Genomic DNA, 22,450 nt, shown 5'->3' on the forward strand with positions numbered 1-22,450 from the left:
AGTTAGAGAAGAAATATTTGGGGAGCTTTGAAATGTGGTGTTGGAAGAAGATGGAGAAGATAAAATGGACAGAGAGAGCAACAAACGAAGATGTTTTAAAACGGATAGGAGAGAAGAGGACACTTCTAACCACCATTCTTCGTAGAAAGGTCAATTGGATTGGACACATCTTGAGAAGAAATTTCCTTCTTCACACCGCCATAGAAAGAAAGATGGAAGGGAAGCGAGGAATAGGATGAAGAAGAACACAGCTGATCGATGATTTGAAAGATAGGAGAAAATATTGGGAGTTAAAAGAGGAAGCTGAAGATCGACAAAAGTGGAAGAAACATTTCCAGGCCAAAATCTAAAATTGAAAAAAAATCCTCATTAGTCCCAGGACCTGCCGAAAGGCAGAATACCTAATAATAATAATAATAGTTGCAAAAGTAAGCCTGCCACCAAATAATGAAAATCGGCCTAACAAACGAAAAAATATGTTTTATGACGTCATCACCTCCTATGTCGCGACGCAGGAAGGCGTGAAGCCATATGTAACGTGTTCTACAATGCCGCTAGACTTGAAAAAACAAACAAACAAACAAAAAAAAAAAAAAAAAAAGACCGGACTAAAAAGCTTAAAAGGGAGAGTTATAACGCAAAGTACCATAAAACACCCGTATGGTACAAATTGTACCATAAGACTTTAAAAGGGTTAATTCATTCAGAATATTGTCAAGATGAAGGAGTAAAAAGAGAGGTTTTTTCTTGGCGAGAAATTTTCGGTATATTTTTGTTAATTTCCCTACTTAGTCATCAATATTAAAAATAAATAAATATTTACAATCAAATGTATTTTCTTTCAATATTTTTACAAGCATGTCAAAAATGGAATTGCAAGTCAATCTTACTGTCCTTTGAGTAAAATAATTAATATAGAATTGCTGCAGCGTAGTAAATGTAAATTTTTAACTTATTTGAACTTCATATATATATTATGTGCTGAATTGTATTTTAAAAACTCAAAACTTCAAGCTCGAATGTGATTTAGTCCTATTAAATTTCAGATTTGATTATTGTAGAACTGCATATATAATAAATTGTGAACAAGGTTAGACTCACTTTTGAAAGATAGTTTGTTCGTTGTAGAGTTTCTTCGTGCCTAAGCGGTTAGTGTACGCGCCTTTGGCGTGGGAGACCCGAGTTTGATTTCCGGTGGGAGCTCATGTAGTTCGGATTCCACGTTAATCAGTAGGTCCCGTCTCATATAGCCTTGCTGCTGAGAAGGACGTTAAACTCACAGTGAACTCAATTTGTTCGTTGTAGTGATACTTCGCAACCAAATACCTTCCGCTTGGGTAGAATATGTTGATGTTAAACCGCTTAAGGAGTAGTACAAACTTGAGATAGTAGTGGTTCAGGTTTTGTGTATGTACTTCATGCTTTTGGCGTACCAAGTTTCATTATGTGTGTGTTGCTTGCATAATGATATAAGTAACTTCTTTAATCTGTAGGTGATGATCATCAAGCTTTAATATGGGATATTCAGCAAATGCCTCGAGCAATTGAAGATCCAATCTTAGCTTACACGGCAGCGGAAGGTGAAATTAATCAGATCCAATGGGGAGCAACCCAGCCGGATTGGATAGCTATATGCTACAACAAAGCGTTGGAAATACTACGTGTATAAATAAGACTGTGACTGTGTATATAACTGTGTTGGATGTTCAGTGGCTGCAGATATAAGCATGTGTGAATGTGTGGAAACGAGGAATTCATGCTCTGACTTTTGTATATAGTGAACATTCTTGGTAAGATCGATATGTAAACAGACTACAATATGTAAAACAAGAAAAAAATCGAAACATTTTGTCCGAATTAGTACAGAGTTTTAAGATATTATTAAAATACTTGGTACAATGTAATTGTGATGATAAAATAATTTTGTAAATGTATGGATATAGAAGTAGTAAGAATGATTTCATGAATTTATAGCGTACATGCCCTGAATCACATAGTCATATTTTTAATAGATATATAGACTGTGAATTTTTATTTATTTTTAATATAAGAAAGTGTTAACTTATTTTATTTTCTGATATTTGTGACCTTCTTCTACATGAATTTAGCAGTAACACAAACGTGTATTCGTCATATAGACCCATATCATGACGTGTATTGTGTCATCCCTTATATTGAGATATGTTCTTTATAATAATTGTTTGTTTTACTTAAGATTTTGGGAAGGGAAAGGTGAGAAGAATAGGTATATTATACAAGTTAGCTACGAGCAAAAGCACGCGTCTGTACTTGTATAAATCATACAATGTTTATTTCGTTAACCGCTGCTAACTACCCACAAAAGCTTATTACTTTCATGATATATGTGCCTTTCCTACTTAACGTAAGGCATTACATTATGATTTCATGACGAAAATAATGCGAATTGAAAAGTCAAGAATATAACATTGGAAATTTATCGTGCTTTAATATTATCAGAATGCTTTGTTACAACACTGAACGCTCCTTAATTCTACAAGGGAATATTGTCTTCCAGTTCTTTATTGTGTATAGATATTAAATCTGTACATCACATTAGCTTATTCTCCAAGCATCAGTTCCTTGTAGTTATATTTTGAAGAAAAAAAAAAAAAAAGAATTATTTTGTTAGGCCACGTCTCAGCAAGATGAGGATCAAAAATTACATAGGAGTTTCCGTGTAAGACATTGTTATTTGCAATAAATACATTTTTCCATCGCCAATTTTGTACTAAATAGAATGGGTTTACTTGTGGAGTGATTCGAGTTTTGTTCTAGTCCGACAGTTTGGCTCAAAAATCTGAGTTTCCCTTGTATCAGTATAGAGATGTCAAATGTATACTAATTCTTTCGTGGGTGGCTCAGGAATTAAAATTGTTGAATTGTTCTAATAAGCGATTGTGGGAGAAATTATATATTCAGTAACACAATTTCGATCTGTTTTCGAAAATATTTTTAAAAGTAATTCATAGTTTCTTCGTCAATGTGGACAATCTTGTGCTGTATTATGAACAATATATAATCTAATGGACAATAAGTGTGCAATATTCATTGACGAAGCGTACGTTTTGTTACTAATTATGATTTTTAATGGAAAAGACAGACTGAGGGCTAGTTCATTGGTCAGTGTTTATCGTGCTACATTAATAAAACTACTAATAATACATTTTAAATATATCTTGACATTGTTTCTTAAGTTATGCTGTAGATTTGTGATGTTATTATTGTAACTGATTGCTGGATATTTTGAAAATTGAGTTGTTTGTCCCTTGTGAGGCATTTATAAGTACTGAACAACGAATTTTTATTAAGAACAGTAAGATTAAATTTTTGTTGGGCAGTATTCTTCCAGTAATAGCACAATGATTTGTTAGTAATAAACTATTCCTTTCTGATTCCAATAGACCAAAATTATATTCATTAGCTACATAAACATTGTTATACGACAAAGAATGTTTTTCTTTTGTTTCCTTGTAACACTCAACTGCCTAATAACTTTATAATGCTTTACTTAAACGAAGAAAGCCAGAGTGGTAAAGTGAAATTTATTTAACACGCGAATTTTGTTACACAGTTGTGAAACTGTGGTAGACTTCCAAATTATGCAAATTCAATGTTGAAACATCCCTGTAATTCCCGGATGCAATAGAGGAGTAGTGTAAGATAAAAATCTTTAAGTAATAAATTTCTACCACTTTCGGTATTAGAGAGAGAAAGACAGAAGGTATCTTTTCTTAAGATGCTGAAGTGTTTCGAAAAATCGGCTTGCCGTTACTTATTACCGTTTTTGTTCTATGGTGATCAACGTTGAAGCCGAAAATGGTTGATATCCGCTATTTTCGGTTTCAATACAGGGTTAACCTATTCTTGAGACGCTGAATCCATTAAAAAAACGCTTCTAGGTATATCTAATCGTTTTTGCTATGCAAATCAATATTGAAATCGGAGGTACTAGTAAATTTCTTTTTTTTTCTTTTTTTTTATAATGTTCCACGGTTAGGTTAAAGCAGACGGATGATAAATAAAGCGAATGATTGTGAAATTAAATTTTGTACTTTCCCATCGGGAATCGAACACTGAACCAGGTGCATCAAAGGCACGCGCGATAGCTACTGGTCTAGCGAGGAAGGCTCAACGACTTAACGATTATGGTAGTGTTATTAGTGATTATGGTATGTTTTCTTGAGACATTGAATCAATACCCCCCCCCCTCAAAAAAAAAAAACTTGCTATCTATTACCGTTTTTATTCGATAGCGATTAACGTTGAAACCGGAAATGGTTGACAGAATTAACGGACAAGATTAAACTTATCCTTCGAGTGCTGAATCGATTGTCAAAAAACACTCTTCGATATCTGTTACTGTTTTTGCTCTGATACCTGTCAATAAACAGACATAGCCGCTCTATAAGACATTAGAAACTTACGAATAACATATGCCCTGATATTGCACATTAATTTTGCATTGTATTACCATTCTTGATTTTGGACAGAAAAATCCTAAATATTTAAATGCTTTCTGTTAATGATGTGTGTATAATTAGAAAACTAAAACCTCTTTTTAGACAATGAAAACGTAACCTGTGTATATATTTGAAGGGAAAGGGGGGGAAAAAGAAGGAATGTCACAAAACTGCATTTTCGAGAAAACGGCGTTTTAACATTGAAAACCACGTACAAAATGAATAGGGTTAGTCAAACCTTATGCCTCTTTTACATGGACATTTCTATATCTACTCATGCATGGCATATACAATCAAATAGTACCAAGAGTCACCAACACATAGGAAAAAGCACTCGATAAAGCACAATCATGGACATTCCTTGTTTTTTCCCCTTATCCTTCATTTACGGAGAGCATTCACTGAAAAAAAAAATTATATTTTGTACTGTTTATACATGATCATTAGTTATTATTTTATGTTCTTGTGTGTGTATATAAATAATCATTTGATGTTTTTGATCGGATACTAGTATGAATTTGAATCTGAATATGATTATGAGCTAACAGTAATTTATATTGTGTGACAATTGATTTTTTTCTTCTTTAATTTGATGTTATCAAATTCTTTTACATTTCAGTTTATATGAGATGATGAGTAACGCCACCCATAATTGAAATAATTGAAATCTCTGGTTGCGGTTTACTCTAGTACGCTGTACATCTTGAAACTATAATTGTATACGATGTAAATAGTAATCTGTAATATATATATAGTAAATAACACTTCTATTACAATATGTTGTCGACAAAATTATATTATCTTATTGATTTGTCATTTCTTTGTGTTATGCATTCAAAGTTTTAATGACAATGATATATGGTTTTGTACTTCACAGAAAGAAAACTATCAAACTCATAAAAATGCAATTAATATGCAAGTAGTTGATTAGCTAGGAATATTGGGTGGATATTAATCTTCCTTTTTTTTTTTAATCTTTCACGCCATCCAGTTTGATAATTTTTTGTCTGCAATCTTACCAAAATGAATATATTTTTCGTGATAATCCTATATGATTATCTGTATAGAATCGTGTAATGTACTTCATGTATTTGAAAGGGCCTATCCGGTTTGCCATAAGCACCACTGTGTCACGTGATCAGGTCAAATGTCACGTTGCGTGCTAAATCGAGTCTGGAGATTCCAAATCAAAATGTGAGATATTTCAAGCACGTAACCTCCGCGTGGGGCGCCCTGAGTAATTCGAAAAAGATGCATATACTTTATCATTATTATTGATTTTACTCAAACAACTTGACTTTTGACAATGTTCTATCTATATTTATCTTACGTGTTGTACATCATGTCTAAGCCCTTCACTATGTCTTTGCAATAAACTTTGCATTAGCCATCTCCTTATTAATTTTTTTGACATGTTGACGACATCATTTTTTTCACTGATTTTCCATTGATAATGTTTCGTGATTTTTTTTTTTTTTTTTTTTTTTTTTTTTTGACTATGTTCCATCCATTCTAGGACAATTTGCTTTTTACGAATATAGAGTCTACGTAGTATCTTCTACATGTAAGCTGAATTTCAGCCATCTTTCCCAAAGTTTGTTCAAATCATTGCAACCGAATAGGGCCTTTTCAGTAGATGCTCGTGTGTGAATTACAGTACAGTTGACTGGGCGTTTTCTTTGCCAAGAATGAATCTTTTGAGTAATTTGTCGATATCATAATTTTATTCATATTTTTTTTTTCAAAATCTGTTAATATATTGTCCTAATTTTATTTCGTGTGAGGTAAAGTATTAATGTATGAAGTTGTGCAATTAACAAGAATGTTGTTCTATAGAACTGTCAGTTGAGAAGCAGTAATTTTTAGAAACATAAATTTGAACATGATAGAGTTCAAACATTCATTCTCTCTCTCTCTCTCTCTCTCTCTGTGTCTCTCTGTCTCTGTCTTACTTTTTCTCTTTCTCTCTCTCTCTATTTCATTCTTTCTTTGCAAATGTCGAAATACAAGATGAATTGTCTTAGCCATTATTTTCTTCAGAATGATGATTTGAAAAATGAAAGATAATAATTATAGTACGCGGGGTATATATCCATGTTGATCATTCAGAGTTTACAAAATATTTTAATTCCATGAAATACATTGAAGAACTTCATGATGTTCAAGTTTTCTGCCTACTCACAATTTCTTTTTAATCTAACTTCAATGAAATTGTTGTTATACACTGTGTATTCAAATTCAGTAAGCTGTGGTATATGTATGACTTGCTCGATTTATGTATGTGTTTACGTATGTGTAAAAATCGTATATATATTTTGTATTTATACCAATAGATTCGTTATTTGTAATCACGAATGCTACAGGGCATTAAGGGAATTCAAAAAGTGGAAATAAAACAATCAATATAACATGGTATTGAGTTTACTGCATTAATTTTCCAATTGTTTACTACTATTCATTCTAATTTGATTTATTACTATCATTGATAGTATGTGGTTGGCGAAACTTTCGTACTACAATTGGAATCGTTAGATACCATGAATTTATTAATAAAGAAAGATGATTAAGTACACAGGGATACAAATGACTGGACATACAACACCTATATTAAGTCTCAAGTATCTTTTTGCTTTCGAGATGCTTCTGGCGAGTCATTCTAGTCTCGAAAGCTAAACTTTCGTCGCTTATATTTAGTTCCTTCAATATATCAGGTAATCTAAAAGGTACTGTGACTTTTGTGCGCGAGATGGCGCTAATTCTCCAAATCTCAGAGTATATGAGTCGCAGCGGGTCAGTCCTAACGTAATTTGACAGGTGACAGGTAAAGCTATAATGTGCAGAAAGTGTTGGAATTCTTGTAATCAAACTTAAGGTATTGCGCCGTCAAGATGAGTGAACTTTCCGCAAAACTGTGCTACATTCTCTAATTTTATTCCGATAAAGCTTCGCAAGCTCATGAAGAAATTTGTGCTTTGTATGGGCAAGATACGTTGTCAAAAGGAACAGACAAAAGATGGTTCAGTCGCTTTTGTTCAGGATGTCCAAGGGGCTCTTTGCAGTGGGCGACCAATTACAGAAAAAAAATAATAGTGTTCTTGAAAGAGTCAAGCAGAACTGGTATGTAAGCAGTCATGACATCGCCAATGACATTCATCACCAAACAGTGTTAAACCATTTGGGGGAAAGTAGCTACAAAAAAACTCGATGTTTTGGTGCCTTAAAAACACTTATTCAGTCGAACTTCTATCTGGGAATCTCTACCGAAACGTAACCAACTTTAGTCATTTCTGAAACGGTTGATCACGAGCAAAGGTGTCCTAGCTCATGAGGTGCAGAAAACCTTAGAAAAATAGGCACTACACGATGCGAAAGAAACGACCTAGAAATTCGATAGTAGCGGAACAGTAGGCCATTTTTCGTCACACCTTGGAGGCCCATTTTGACACACTTCCGGCACAATGCACAAAAAGTGTAAATAGGGGCACGAAACAGGCACTATTCGATGCGAAAGGAACGACCTCGGAATTCAGTAGTGGCGGAGCAGTGGGTCATTTTCGTCCAACCTTCGAGGCCCATTTTGACCTTCTTCCAGTGACGCACAAGACGTCGAAATAGGCGCACAAAAGGGTACAAAACAGGCATTAGGCGATGTGAAGTTAACGACCTCGAAATTCGACAGTGGCGGAATTCTTGGTTATTTTCGTCCCATCTTGAAAGCCCATTTTGACCCACTTCTGGAGACGCACAAAACATGAAAATACAGGCTCAGAACGGCAAGAAACAGGCACAAAACGATGTGAAGGAAACAATCTCGAAATTCGTTGGTGGCGGAATAGCATTAACTTGTTTCGCCATATTTGTAGGCCCATTTTGACTCACTTCCTGTGACGCACAAAACTTGAGAATATGCGCATAAAACACACACAAAAATGTAAAACAAAACACCTTGAAATTCGTTGGTGGCGGAACAAGTTAATGACGCCGTGAGCACCAATATAAGTATATACTGTAGTTCTTACCGTCAAGGCTGAGAACTCCACGGTCCAATTTTTTAGCCAAAGCAGAAGCCCAACCGGGATAGTGATGTCAACCGACTCGGTTCGGTTGAACTGAGCGAACAGCTTGAGCTGGCTTGTTTGGGATGATCCATCGATTGGGCTCGATTGAGCCGGCTCGGTAGGGACACGTCATCGACTCCGCTCAATTGGAGCCGAAGGTTCGAGCCAGCTCAGTTAAAACGTGTCCATCGGCTGCGTTCGAGTCAGCTGAACTGAGCCGATGGCTCGAACCGACTCGGTTGGGGTGAGCAATCGGTTCGGTTCGGCTCGAGCTGGCTCGGATCACTTCTCTTTTCGGCTCGATAGTGAATGAGCTTTGAGCGAGCCGCTTGAGTCCGTTGACAACCCCAAAGCCGGGTCGAGCAGTTTTGAACATGTTTGGCCGGAGTTCTATAACTTTTAACCATTTTTGGGCTCGGGCTCAAATACTTGCTGCTTCTGAACTCAAACCCAGAACCTCGTGACCGATGTCCTTGCCTCCTAAAGATTTCTTGACGACCGAGATCGACAGTCAACTAATTTTTAGTATTCAGATACAAATCGTCTATATTTCATGTTTATACACGGTGTTATAATGATAATTAGTTATAGTAGTAGTAGTAGTAGTAGTAGTAGTAGTAGTATCGGTAATTATATTGTCTATGTAGAATACTTGAGGAGAGTAGTACTTGGAACTACACAAAGGATTTCGCTCGAATTGGCTAATTTTGGCTCGACTCGACTCGAAACTCGATCCGAATTTGAGTCGAGTTGGGGAAAATTCTTCGAGTCGAGCTCAAAGATGTATGCTTCGAGTCAAGTCGAGTTTTAAAGAAAACTCGCTCGAACTCGCTAGTGCCCATCCCTATACGGGAAGTAGTTGACCGGAATAGACCTTTTTCGGGAACGACCGCTTTCGTTCGTCAAGGCGATATATATATATATATATATATATATATATATAATATTGTATGTGTGCAAACGCTTGGAACACCCCGCTCCTGAAACCTGTATTAGGTAGCATGTACCGGAGCTGGCTGACCGGAATTGACCAATTTCAATACCAACTGTTTTTTTTTTTTTCGTCAAAGCAAAGTGATTGAAATATATATCGCATGTATGCAATCGTGTAAAATATCTCACCCCCAGAAACTGTATTAGGTACTATGTACCGGAAGTAGTTGGCCGGACGTGATTAATACAGGTACTGACCGCTTGTATTCGTCAACACGAGTTGATTGATATATACGTTCCATATATGCAAACGCTAGAAATACCAAAATCCAGGAAACTGTATTAGGTGCCATGAACCGGAAGTGGCCCACCAGAAGTAACCAATTTCGATACCGATCGCTTTATTTGTGAAGGTAAATTGATTAATAATTATGTTGCATGTGTGCATTCGTTGAAAATACCTCACCTCCAGAAAATGTGTTAGGTACTGTGTACCGGAAGTGGTTACCTAGAAGTGAGCAGCTCAGGTACCGACCGCTTTTCTTCGTCAACACGGGTTAATTGATATAAACCTATATGTTGCGCGTGTGCGAAAGCTAAAAACACCCCAACCCCTGGAAACTGCATTAGGTACCGTGTACCGGAAGTGGTTGACCGCAAGTGACCAATTCCGGTACGGATCGCTTTCTTTTGTCAAGCCAAGTTGATTGATATATATGTGTAATGATTGGAAATACTCCACCCCCGGAAGCTGTATTATTCCCAGTTACCCCCTAATTTTGAGACTTTTCTAATGATAGGATCTATTTCCTTAATCGCTGATTTTGTCGGCAGTCGCTGTTTTTCTCGGCCGTAGTTTTAGCAGTCAATGTTTTGTCCGTAAATTGTATGCATGACGGGCATATACAGCTCTTTCGAGGAGGATAGAACCATAAGCATAATATATTTTAAAAATACTGAGTTTCACGGCTTTCTTCAAGAGGGGTGAAGGGATGATAGTTATCCAGCATTTCTTATAAGTACCTTATTTGAAATATTTGAAAACAGTAACAAGTGGACAACACAATATACACACATCTTATCATCTTCAGTTTTAATTGCTGATTTCAATTGCAATTAACAATTACAAGTTTCAATTGTCTGGTTACCAATAAACAATTGACGAAAATTTAATTGCAAATTTTATGATTGAATTCAATTGCAATTGAAATTAATTGCCAAGGACAAATTGAAATCAATTGCAATTAATTTTCAGAGCAATTACTTTCAATTGATTGATCAATTGCAATTGATTTTGCCAAACACTGGTTTCCATAAATCCACTATGGAGAACTTTAGCATAATTGCTTGATCCTAGTTACAATGGTGCCATTTGTAACTATTGTTGCCAGCTTTCTTTTTCTAGTCAATCAGACACATGCCACAATTCACGATCTGGCCCAATTACTTTTATCTAAAGTACAAAGAAGCGTATTGCCATAACCAATAATTTTAGCTAATGTATTTGATAGCCTATTGTATCTTTCCTTTCTACTTGGTGGTACTAGAAAGATTACAGTACAATTTACACTATTATACTGTACAATTATATTAACAAGAATTGCTGTTTATGTTTTGTTGAACTGTCACAACCATTTTACAAATCTGAGTAGTTTATCTGTGAATTAAATAAAGTTAACATGGTAAATAAGGTTCCTGAAAAGAATTCTTGAATCAACAAGTGAGATTACTGGCAAAGGACATTATAATCTAAGTGCACAAAACTACAAAACAATAATTGATTTTGTATACTACTTGATACTTAGACTACTAAATAAATACAGTTTCTTCTTGTAGTGCTACAACACAACACAAAATATTTAAAGGTTACCAATGAAATAAATAACATTAAGTTTATGCTTTAAGTTTTATATTTCAATTGAAATCTCTGGTTGCTCCGCCCCCAGACCCTCGAGTCTGCTCGGTCTACGGCCTTGCATTTCTTATCTATCGGCCTGTGCATCAACAGTGAATTTCGTGAACTTGCTCTTCATATTTCCTGAATTTGTCCATCCGGGGCTTCGCCACCACACACTGTCTTTGCTCGGCCTACGGCCTCGTACCTCTTGAACCCACAATTCTATCGTTTCTTTTCCTATTCCAACTATCTATAAGATAAGATTTTGTATCCCAAGAAAAGGCCCATTTAAATAACATGGGAATTTCTTATTCCCCCTTTAGACGCCTAAAAGATTAAAAATATTCACTTTTGGCAATTTTCCTGTCGGTTAGTCCTGGAAGGCGGCAATCATGCCAAATTTCGCCATTCTAATGTTTGTATTATCTGTCAGGAAAGTAAATGTACACCTATTTTTTGAGTCTGGCATTCCTGCGCTCCAGCCGTGGAGAGTATGAGAATTAAATCAATCAAATGTTTACTGAGGGGCAAAAAGAAAAGTTTAATCTAAATAAGACATTGCAGAGGGCACAAGCTGTGAATACGAATAGTGCATAGAGCTCCTCCGTGGCTAAGCGGTTAGCGTACGCGCCTTTGGCGTGGGAGACCCGGGTTCGATTCCCGGCGGGAGCTCATGTGGTTCGGATTCCACGTTAATCAGTAGGTCCACGTCTCATATAGCCTCGCTGCTGAAAGGGACGCTAAACTAAAATCAACTCAACGAATAGTGCATAGTGTAAATAAAGGACGACACCGAAAGAGAAAGCTAGAAACAGCTGTTAAACTTAGAAAAAAGAGTAAAAATTGTCGAAGTGGGAACATAAAACACAAATACAACAAATACAGCAACAACTAAACGTTTACCATGCCATGATCTTGGTGTAGTGGTTAAAGTGCTGGCTTACAAATGCAGAGGTCGTCAGTTCGAATCTCCGGCGAGGACATTTTTAAAAATTTTTGTTAATACATGCAGCTCATGAGAGATGGTAAAAGAGGTCGTATTTAGTTTTTCCTAGCAATTATTATTGGTAATGTTTAGTACTGATAATACTTTTTGTCTTTGCGTATTGCTTTTATTCTTGTCTTCATTTTGAAAGAGAAGAATATCCGAACAAATGCCACCAAAATTCCTCATATTTTGAATGTAAACGCCATTTGCAATTAGTAAAGAATAAAAATTGAACGTTCCGATGTAGCTGCAAAAAGTAAAAAGAAAAACATGGAAGTGGAGTGTTCGAATCCATACTCATGGTTATTAAAAATACAATTTCTACATGCCATACACCTCCCGCCCACGTTTCTACGTTAGCAAGTAAGAGGTTTCTTTTTAGGTTAGGCTGGTCAATACGTTTTGCAAAGGGGCCCGGTTTAGCTCTGACGCACCACAGGTGCGAGAAGGGACCAAAACACTTTTTCTCTCTCCCTCTGTGTGTCTATTTGTCTATCTATCTGTATATATATATAACGCTATTTGTGAATGCCATAACCACCCTAATTTTCAGTGGATTGAGACGAAACTTGGCACAAACATTAATTGTTGAAATATCTTGATGAGTTCGTTAACCAGAATAATCAGAAGAAAATGTTCAAAATAGCGGCCCTTCAAACTCTTAAAAACATCCAAGGGAACCAAATTTCGCCCATAAATTTCGAAACAAATTTTGCCCACGGTCAGGTTTTTTTTTGTATTTGCAGGAGGGGGTTATTTTCGTATTGGAACAAGATGATTGTTAGTGATGATATGAAATTACACATTGAAGTAACTTGTGAAACGTGTTATTTGAAAGAAGAATATAATAAATGTGCTTTCCCCTAACACAGAGAAGTGTAAATCATGTATTTCGAGTTCGGGAGCGTGAATGGCGAGGAGTGTTATTTGATTTGCTTTTTAGTAACACATTGCATTGCAAATAAAGGTAGGCAACATTAGTGGTAAGTAAAATAATAATAATAATAGGTGCTGTTTGTGGCAAGGCAATATCTTCCTCAATTCTTTTTCAAACGTAATGATTGTAACGCCATATCTCCCTTACATTCAAAATATTAGCAATTTATATCGAGAGAACGGGAAACTGTTGAGTGATGGGAGCAACGTTGGACAGTATGCACTCATAGAACTCAGAAAAATAAACGATTTGAATGCAAAATGAACGAAGTCATTGTCGTGGGTAGTCATGGAGCCACGGCAGAGCCCTCTTTAGGCAAAATGTCTAACTTATATCGAGAGAACAGGAGGTGATAGTGAGATGGGACCAACGTTGGACACCATGGACCCATAAGGCTCATCGAAAAAATTAGGGGGCGGGCGCCAGCCAGCCTTACTTATTTCCACATAATAATATAAAATTATATTGTCGAAATACACGAGTTAGCTAGTAATATTTCATATTATTATTATTATCGACAGCGTCTTTTCATTACGTGTGCATGTTTGACATGAAGCCAAAGAGAAGATCCATCATTCGTAGAAAGAATAAGAATAGTCAGTTACTTTAACTGTGAACGACGGCGAAAAATACGAAAAGAGTGTCTACCTGTAGCGAAAAGAAACATTACTTCCTCTCAAATGGATAAAAAATCAAGCCGAGATAGATTCGAACTCGCATGGACGGCGCGAAAAGCCAGTTCATTGTCCACTTTTTTTTTAACTGACTCACCGAACGTGTTCCAGTAACTTACTTATTGCTAATTTTACTTGCTTCATTCGTTTAACTTGCTTTTTCTAATAACTTATAACGACAGGGACACGAACACAGAAACATCGAGGACAGTTAAAAATCATAGATGCTCTCCCGCCGGGAATCGAACCCGGGACACCATACACCAAAGGCGCACGTGCTAGCCACTAGACCAACGGGGAGGGCACTGCTCATTCCCTGTGTCGTTAGAGATTACGACCACTCTTGCCAGCTATCACTTCTGTGGGTTGTATACTATGGTCACATGTTTCTTCTTTGCTGGAAGAGTTAAACCTACATTCTATGTAATACATGAGGTATTTAGACCTACATGCTCTTCATATAATGTAATAAAAGGGTCATGCTGGGAATAAGAAAAAGAACATTCCTTGGACAAAACGGAAACTATTGGCATCAGAAATATTTATCTACGAGGCATGCGCAGTAGTATATTTCAGAATAGTTACTGTTTAGTTCAGTAAACGAAGAAAGGGGTATAAAAAAGCAAATATGTCGCGTCAACGAGATCGACCAGAGTTGACAGAGGCGGAAGCAGATGTGTAGTAATACAACAACTTGGTTAAATTGATAGTTGTTTCTTTATTCTGTAGTAGATCGTATCACAACTTTACGGGAGAGCAGAGAAAGACTTACTAACGCTGTCATAAAGTAAGCTTTAGTAATACGATCATACAGACACAAATGGATGTAACTGTGAGTACTACAACTTGGATTTAACGAAAGCCGTTTAGATATTCAGTGGTTTGCAGGGTTGTATAAGACACAAAAAGATAAGACACAATACAATTCTTCATACCTCTGCTTCCAGTAACTAGATACATGCAATTTCTGGTTAGATACTGAAACTGCTGTCGGATTTTAATACATGACGTATTGCAGGATACAAAATGCTTTACATTACTTGTTTGTTTGTAGACAGCTACTAGCTTAGTGTTCTGAAAGATTGTGTATAATCTAGAGATAGCCAATTCCGGAATTATTACTTTCCGGACTCTCGAAAGTAAAACCGGACAAATTTCGGAATTCGGAAAATTCCGATTTTGGAATAATTCCGGAATTCGGAAAAATCCGGAATTTAGACATTTCTGATTTCGTTAACATTCCGGAATTCGGAACAATCCGATTTTTTTCGAAATCCGGAGTTTTTCTCAATTCCGGAATTTTCTAAATTCCGGATTCTTCCCGAGTTCCGGAATTCTTCTGAATTAGGGAGTTTAACTGAATTCCATAATTTTCCGAAATCCGGAAAGTGAAAGTTCCGCTTCCAAAAAATGAATTTATTTTGGTTAATATGAATCGGGCGGAAATAAGTCTTTGACCAGGTAATGGCGACTGCTTTGAAAGAAATGGGGTGTATGAGAATTCAATCTGTCATATTTGTAGTTTCGTGTGGAGAAAAAACAAACTTGTGAACCAGCGGTTTAAGAAAAACTCAAGTTATTAATGTAAACTTTTCCGACTTCATAAAAGAAATACGAAAAACATTTTGAATCGAAGAAATAAAACATACAAGTTTGCAAGCGGAGACAAAGAAACCTAACGTAACCAGACTAAAAACGAATCGTTTACCGCGTAGCGATCGCGGTTCAGTGGTCAAGGTGCTCGTGCGCATGCACATTGTAATTTTTTTTTTTACTTTAGGATTTTTGATGGCGATTGATAACATACGTTTTATTATATTCAGATATTTGAATACTCGGATGTTTCAATACTTGAACTACCAAATCTTCAGGAATAATAATAGTAATAATAATAAACTAATAATAATTATTATTATCTCGTAGAAGATTAAAAGCTAGGAGCTAATTATCGCTCAGGTCATACCATTACAAGCAGAAACGTGACATTTGGAAAGAATATTTCGGTTTGGTTTAATGTTGCCCACGAGAAGAGGAATTTCTCATCTCGTTTCTAAAACAAATAAAATAACATGAGAATTAACATTTTATATTCGAGACGGGTCAAGGCTAACTCAAAATTTTCGTCTCTCTTTGGAGATGAGAATCGAGACGAGACGAAAAGTATCGTAAACATTTCCCGTCTTGTCTCGATTCTCGAAATAGTGTATTTCCATTCTTTAAGTAACAATTGCTCTGTAGACTGAATCTCATAAGCTATTTCGTTACATTATATTTCAAAGCTCATTGAATTATGCTCTGTGTAGGTGTTTTGTAGCAAAGCTTTTATATTTGCCTCTGCATATCCTAAAAATTAGTTTATTATATGCCTTACTGTTGCGTGATATTCAGTTATATTTATTACAGTTATTTTCCTTAAAACATACAGTGGAATACTTTCTACATGAAACTTCAATGGAACGTTGTAGTGGAACTCACAACAATGGAAATAATTAGGAAATCAAAATTTTGCACGGATAACGCACTAGATGATGTATTAGTGCATATGTCTGCGTGATTTGAGATCCATTGGTGAATTACTGACCGAGATATCGTGCCCAGCGTTTTCAACAATGGAGTGCTCACAACAATGGAAATAATTAGGAAATCAAAATTTTGCACGGATAATGCACTAGATGATGTATTAGTGCGTGCATACGTCTGCGTGATTTCAGATCCATTGGTGATTTACTGACCGAGGTATCGTGCCCAGCGTTTTCAACAATGGAGTGCTCACAATAATGGAAATAATGACTAAATCAAAATTTTGCAAGGATAATGCACTAGATATTGTACTAGTACATATATCTGCGTGATTTGAGATCCATTGGTGAATTACTGACTGAGATGTCGTGTTCCGCGTTTTCAACAATGAATGGTTGTAACAATGGAAATAATGCCTAAATCAAAATTTTGCACGAATAGTGCACTAGATAATGTTGAGGTACGATAATGTTCTAAGTTTGGTTTTATTATTGCTTGAAATAAAGTAGTTATTGTGTTTCAATCCTTTTTTAATTTTCTAATACACTTGTATTAGCCGAGGGTTGCGCCATCTAATGGCTCAGCTTCAAACTACTTAGAGGTATTGAAGAACCTTAAAATGTTGGTAGTTGCAGAGATGTGTCTTGAAGGTACGGAACCCTTTCCCCGAAATCTCTACTTTTAAGTAAGTTTTGCCAAATTTCAACGGCAAGTTTTAAACTTTTATTATTATTATTATTATTATTATTATTATTATTATTATTATTATTATTATTATTATTATTATTATTATTATTATATCAGCACCGTGTATAATCTTTAAAAGATATACGGTTTGTATCTGAATAGTAAAAGCTACTTGACTGTCGATCTCGGTCGTCGAGAAGTCTTCAGGAGGGAAGGACATCGGTCACGTTCTGGGTTTGAGTTCCGAAGGGGCAAGTATTCGGGCTCGAGCCAAAAATTGTTAAAAGTTATAGGCTTCAGCCAAACATGTTCAAAACAGCTGGGACCGGGTTTAGGCTTGTCAACGGCTCGAGCGGCTCGGCTTACAGCTCATTCACTATCGAACCGAACCGAGAACTGAGCCGAGCCAACAGGTCACCCAACCGAGCCGATTTGAGCCATCGGCTTAGTTGAGCTGAATCGAAACGTGCCGATGGACTAGTTTCAACTTAGCTGGCTTGAACCGGTTCACATGAGCCGAGTAGGGGACCCATCCCAACGGAGAAAGCTCGAGTCATCGGCTCAATTGAGCTGAGTCGATGGCTCGTTCCAACTGAGCCGGCTCGGGTCATCGGCTCATCCCAACCGAGCCGACTCGAGCTGTTCGCTCAGTTGATACGAGCAGAGCCGGTTGATATCACTACCCGAGTTGGTCTTCTGCTTGGGCTTAAGAATTCGACCGTGCAGGTCTCAGCCTTGATTTTAAGAACTACAGTATATACTTATATTGGTGATTACGACATTTGAGGCTGTCTCGTAATAATAATAAAAAAAACTCTTGTCTTCTCGTTATCTAGACGAGACTATATACACTAAAATTGCCCCACGAGATGAACTAAAATTACGAGACGAGACGCACCCCTGTCGTGAGCAACACTAAAAGAATTCAACATTACTGCTTACATTTTTCATGGCTTTCGCTTTCCAGTCTAATCAGGCCATTATTTCAAAACGAGCTGAACGAGCGAGCGAGCCATTATCAAACTCGACTCAACTCGAAACTCGACCTCGAAAACAGCTTGACCTTGATCGCTACGCGGTAAACGATTCGTCTTTAGTCTGGTTACGTTAGGTTTCTTTGTCCGCTTGCAAACTTGTATGTTATATTTCTTCGATTCAAAATGTTTTTCGTATTTCTTTTATGATGTCGGCAAAGTTTACATTAATAACTTGAGTTTTTCTTAAACCGTTGGTTCACAAGTTTTCTTTTCCTCCACGCGAAACTACAAATATGACTGATTGAATTCTCATACACCCCATTTCTTTCAAAGCAGTCGCCATTACCTGGTCAAAGACTTATTTCCGCCCGATTCATATTAACCAAAATAAATTCATTTTTTGGAAGCGGAACTTTCACTTTCCGGATTTCGGAAAATTATGGAATTCAGTTAAACTCCCTAATTCAGAAGAATTCCGGAACTCGGGAAGAATCCGGAATTTAGAAAATTCCGGAATTGAGAAAAACTCCGAATTTCGAAAAAATCGGATTGTTCCGAATTCCGGAATGTTAACGAAATCAGAAATTTCTAAATTCCGGATTTTTCCGAATTCCGGAATTATTCCAAAATCGGAATTTTCCGAATTCCGAAATTTGCCCGGTTTTACTTTCGGGAGTCCGGAAAGTAATAATTCCGGAATTGGCTATCTCTAGTTTATACACAATCTTTCAGAACACTAAGCTAGTAGCTGTCTACAAACAAACAAGTAATGCAAAGCATTTTGTATCCTGCAATACGTCATGTATTAAAATCCGACAGCAGTTTCAGTATCTAACCAGAAATTGCATGTACAGTAAAACCTGTCAACTTGGCCACCTCTGTAAGTTGGCCACCTGCCTATCTTGGCCTGGTTCGTCTTGAACCTGCATTTTCCCATAAGACATTCGTTGTTTATTACTCTGTAAGTTGGCCACCTGTCTATCTTGGAAGTTGGCCGCCGTGACGCAATGTTTATCCTATGTTGACAATGATAAATTTACCTGCGTATTTTGGCCACGCGAATAAGTTTTGTTATTTTTCTTAACTCTTTCGTATTCCCGTATGAGAGCCAAATGTTCTGTATTTGTTACTGCAGACAGAGAAGCATAGATTTCCACGATTTGTTCTTGGAGGTCAATGGCCAGAACACTACCCTGACAAAGGGGTGGTGAAGGAAGATGCGAATAAGAAAAAGCACATTCAGAAATTCAGGAAATGGTCGTAGGAATTTGTTTACCCTGTCTGTTTTGGTAAAACCATTAGCTATATCGGCTCCTTTCATCAATGGGAAGCTTTAGTAATTCTGGAAAATTCTCAAGGTTAAAGCTAACCATCTCAATTGTCATTTATTGTCACCTGACTGCTTGTTGAAAGGTACCGGAGGTTTTGAAATATGAATTCCCTTAAGATTTTCTCTAAACATCTTTTGCTCCAAGCTAAACACTTGTGGCTCATTAACAGGAGGTAGTTACTACAAAATTAGAATGTGCATATGTACAAAAAAGAATAAAAGACATACGTCTAGAATGAACCACCATGAATAAATGTGTTATTAATAACTGATTTGCTACTTTTGGAAAGGTATCTACAGAAAATATTTGTCACTGCCGAAAAAAAAAATCATATTAACTGCATATAAATTATTGAATTTATAATTTTGCTTTTCTTGTTTTCAATCTGAATAACTCAGTGTGCTACAATACCAATTTCAATAACCTGCGAATATAAGTTTTGATTTTATGGTTGTGTGATTCTGTTTTCCATCCGAATAATTCAGTGTACCAGACTAGTTATCAGGAAGAAAAAGGTACATATATTAAATATACTGTAGTATTTTTTCTAGTACTGTATATTGTTATGATAACTCTATATACATTATTTAAAAGTAGCTGCCGTGGTATTGCTTATTAAAATTTTACAATCAAGTAATACTAGAAATCCTATTCTGAAATACACCAATCACACTTATTTTCTCTAAGTTGGCCACCTGTCTAAGTTGGCCACTTTTCAATGGAACCGATGGTGGCCAACATACACAGGTTTCACTGTATCTAGTTACTGGAAGCAGAGGTATGAAGAATTGTATTGTGTCTTATCTTTTTGTGTCTTATACAACCCTGCAAACCACTGAATATCTAAACGGCTTTCGTTAAATCCAAGTTGTAGTACTCACAGTTACATCCATTTGTGTCTGTATGATCGTGTTACTAAAGCTTACTATGTAAATGCAAGGACAAATTTTTACTTGATATATGAACATTTTCATATAATGTAACATTGATAAAATGCCATACTTCGTTACTCGTAGGGATGGGCACGAGTGAGTTCGAGCGAGTTTTCTTTGACACTCGATTCGACTAGAAACAGACATCTTTGAGCTCGACCCGAGAACTCGACTCGAAAAATTTCCTCCAACTCAACTCGAATTGGGGTCAAGTTTCGAGTCGACTCGAGCCAAATCCGGTGTGTAGTTTCGAGTACATTCTTCAAGTATATTACATAGACAGTATAATTATTATCAATGACACTACTACTACTACAACTTTTATTATTATTATTATAACAACTCTGTATGTAAACATGAAAGATAGGCGGTTTGTATTTGAATACTGAAAAGCTAGTTGAATGAGAACCTCGGTAGTCATGAAGTTTAGGAGTCAAGGACATTGTTGACTAGCTTCTGAATTTGGGTTGAGGGTCTAGGTTGAGTATTCGGGCTCGAGCCAAACACTGTTAAAATTTATAGGGCACTGGCCAAATATCTTCAAAACTGCTCGGCCCGGTTTTGGAATTGTCAAGGACTCGAGCAGCTCGGCTATCAGCTCATACACTATCGACCCGAACCGAGAAGTGAGCCGAGCCAACAGTTCACCCAACCGACTCGGCTACAGCCCTCGGCTCAGTTGAGGCGAACCGAACAAATGGCTCATCCCTACCAAGCCAGCTCGAGCCGATGGTTCACCCCCAAGTGAGCCGGCTCGAGCCATCTTCTCAGTTGAGCCGAGCCGAGCTGAGCTTGTTATAAAAAATCTCTTGTGGTCTCGCTATCGAGACGAGACGAGATGCGAGCAGTGTCCCTTCTCGTGAGCAACAATAAAAGTATTCCATATTACTGTTTAGCTTACACTTCTCATGGCTTTCGTTTTCAAGTGTAATCAGGCCATGATTTCAAGACGACTTAAAACTAACGAGCCATGTATCAAACTCGACTGGACTCCAAACTCGACGTGAAAAACTGAATCGACTCGGAACTCGACTCGAGGATATTACCCTTGACTTGAGTCGAAACTCGACTTGAATTGGAGTCGAGTCGAGTTTTAGCTTGACTCGTTCTCATCCCTATGCGTTAGAAAAAATGGTTGCTTATTAATATTTCTGCTAAACTAATTATATAATAATAACAATGTTGTTATGTAAAATTACAAATAAAGAATATAGAGAAACATTACACTACTCTATAATCAACTGGACTGTAGGATAAGCAAACTGATTTGAAAGAACTCCAATATTACATACCATCAGCAAACTATTTTCTAGTAATGAAGTAGGCGTGCTCATCAGAACACAGTTTATTCATATTAACTCCTTATTGTAAATCGTTAATTATGCCACCCTAGTTGTTGATAAATATTTTCTGTTGGGACACTTCAGACACTTTACTTTTAAATTCTGTCCACCATCATCCTCAGCTCTTAAGAAAAAAGTATTCTTTCAAATGTTCGAACGGTAAAATATTTTCCTTCTCCATCTTTATAAAAACAACACCAATCAAAGTAAAATAGACTACCGGCATCATTTCACTCCTAGTTCACTCACTGAATATATTCATTTGGAGCTGTCAAAATCTACGACAAAATCTTCCAGGTGCTTGGAATCAGTACACGTGATTTCCCTAAGGCTGTCCTAATCTTCAAAAAACAGCAAGTGGTACTACGAACTTATCTGTTTTTCTGTGTGTCTGTGACTGTCGGTCACTGACATACTTAGTTCATGCTCGATTGTTTCATTCTGAGAAATTCACTTACAGGAAAGAAACATTTGTTTCCGAAAAAAATACATATATTGTAGTTACTCATCCGAAATGTAACTCGAAAAAAGTAGCGCAAACTAGGTACGTTACTTAAAAATTTGTAACGCGTTACCGTTACAGTTACTTTGGAAAAAAATGTAAGGCGTTACTAGGAAACGTTACTTAAAAAGTAACGCGTCACTTGCGTTACGTTACTTCCCAACACTGGAACCAACTATCAATTTAACCA

General features: G+C 36.6%; 1 protein-coding gene across 2 annotated transcripts in view; it reads left to right on the forward strand.

The window, feature by feature from the left end:
* Positions 1-6,889, forward strand: part of wap (DDB1 and CUL4 associated factor wap) — a 68,029-nt gene extending 61,140 nt beyond the window's left edge. For both annotated transcript variants that reach the window (XM_081761993.1, XM_081761994.1), the window contains one exon: positions 1,494-6,889. In XM_081761993.1, the coding sequence (XP_081618119.1) occupies positions 1,494-1,669 (176 nt within the window). In that variant the 3' untranslated portion in view covers positions 1,670-6,889. The remainder of the gene's footprint in view (positions 1-1,493) is intronic.
* The last annotated feature ends 15,561 nt before the right edge of the window (positions 6,890-22,450 follow it).

The sequence above is a fragment of the Thermobia domestica genome, chromosome 6 (genome assembly GCF_964235325.1).
Source record: "Thermobia domestica chromosome 6, izTheDome1.hap1.1, whole genome shotgun sequence".
NCBI classification, from domain to species: Eukaryota; Metazoa; Arthropoda; class Insecta; order Zygentoma; family Lepismatidae; genus Thermobia; species Thermobia domestica.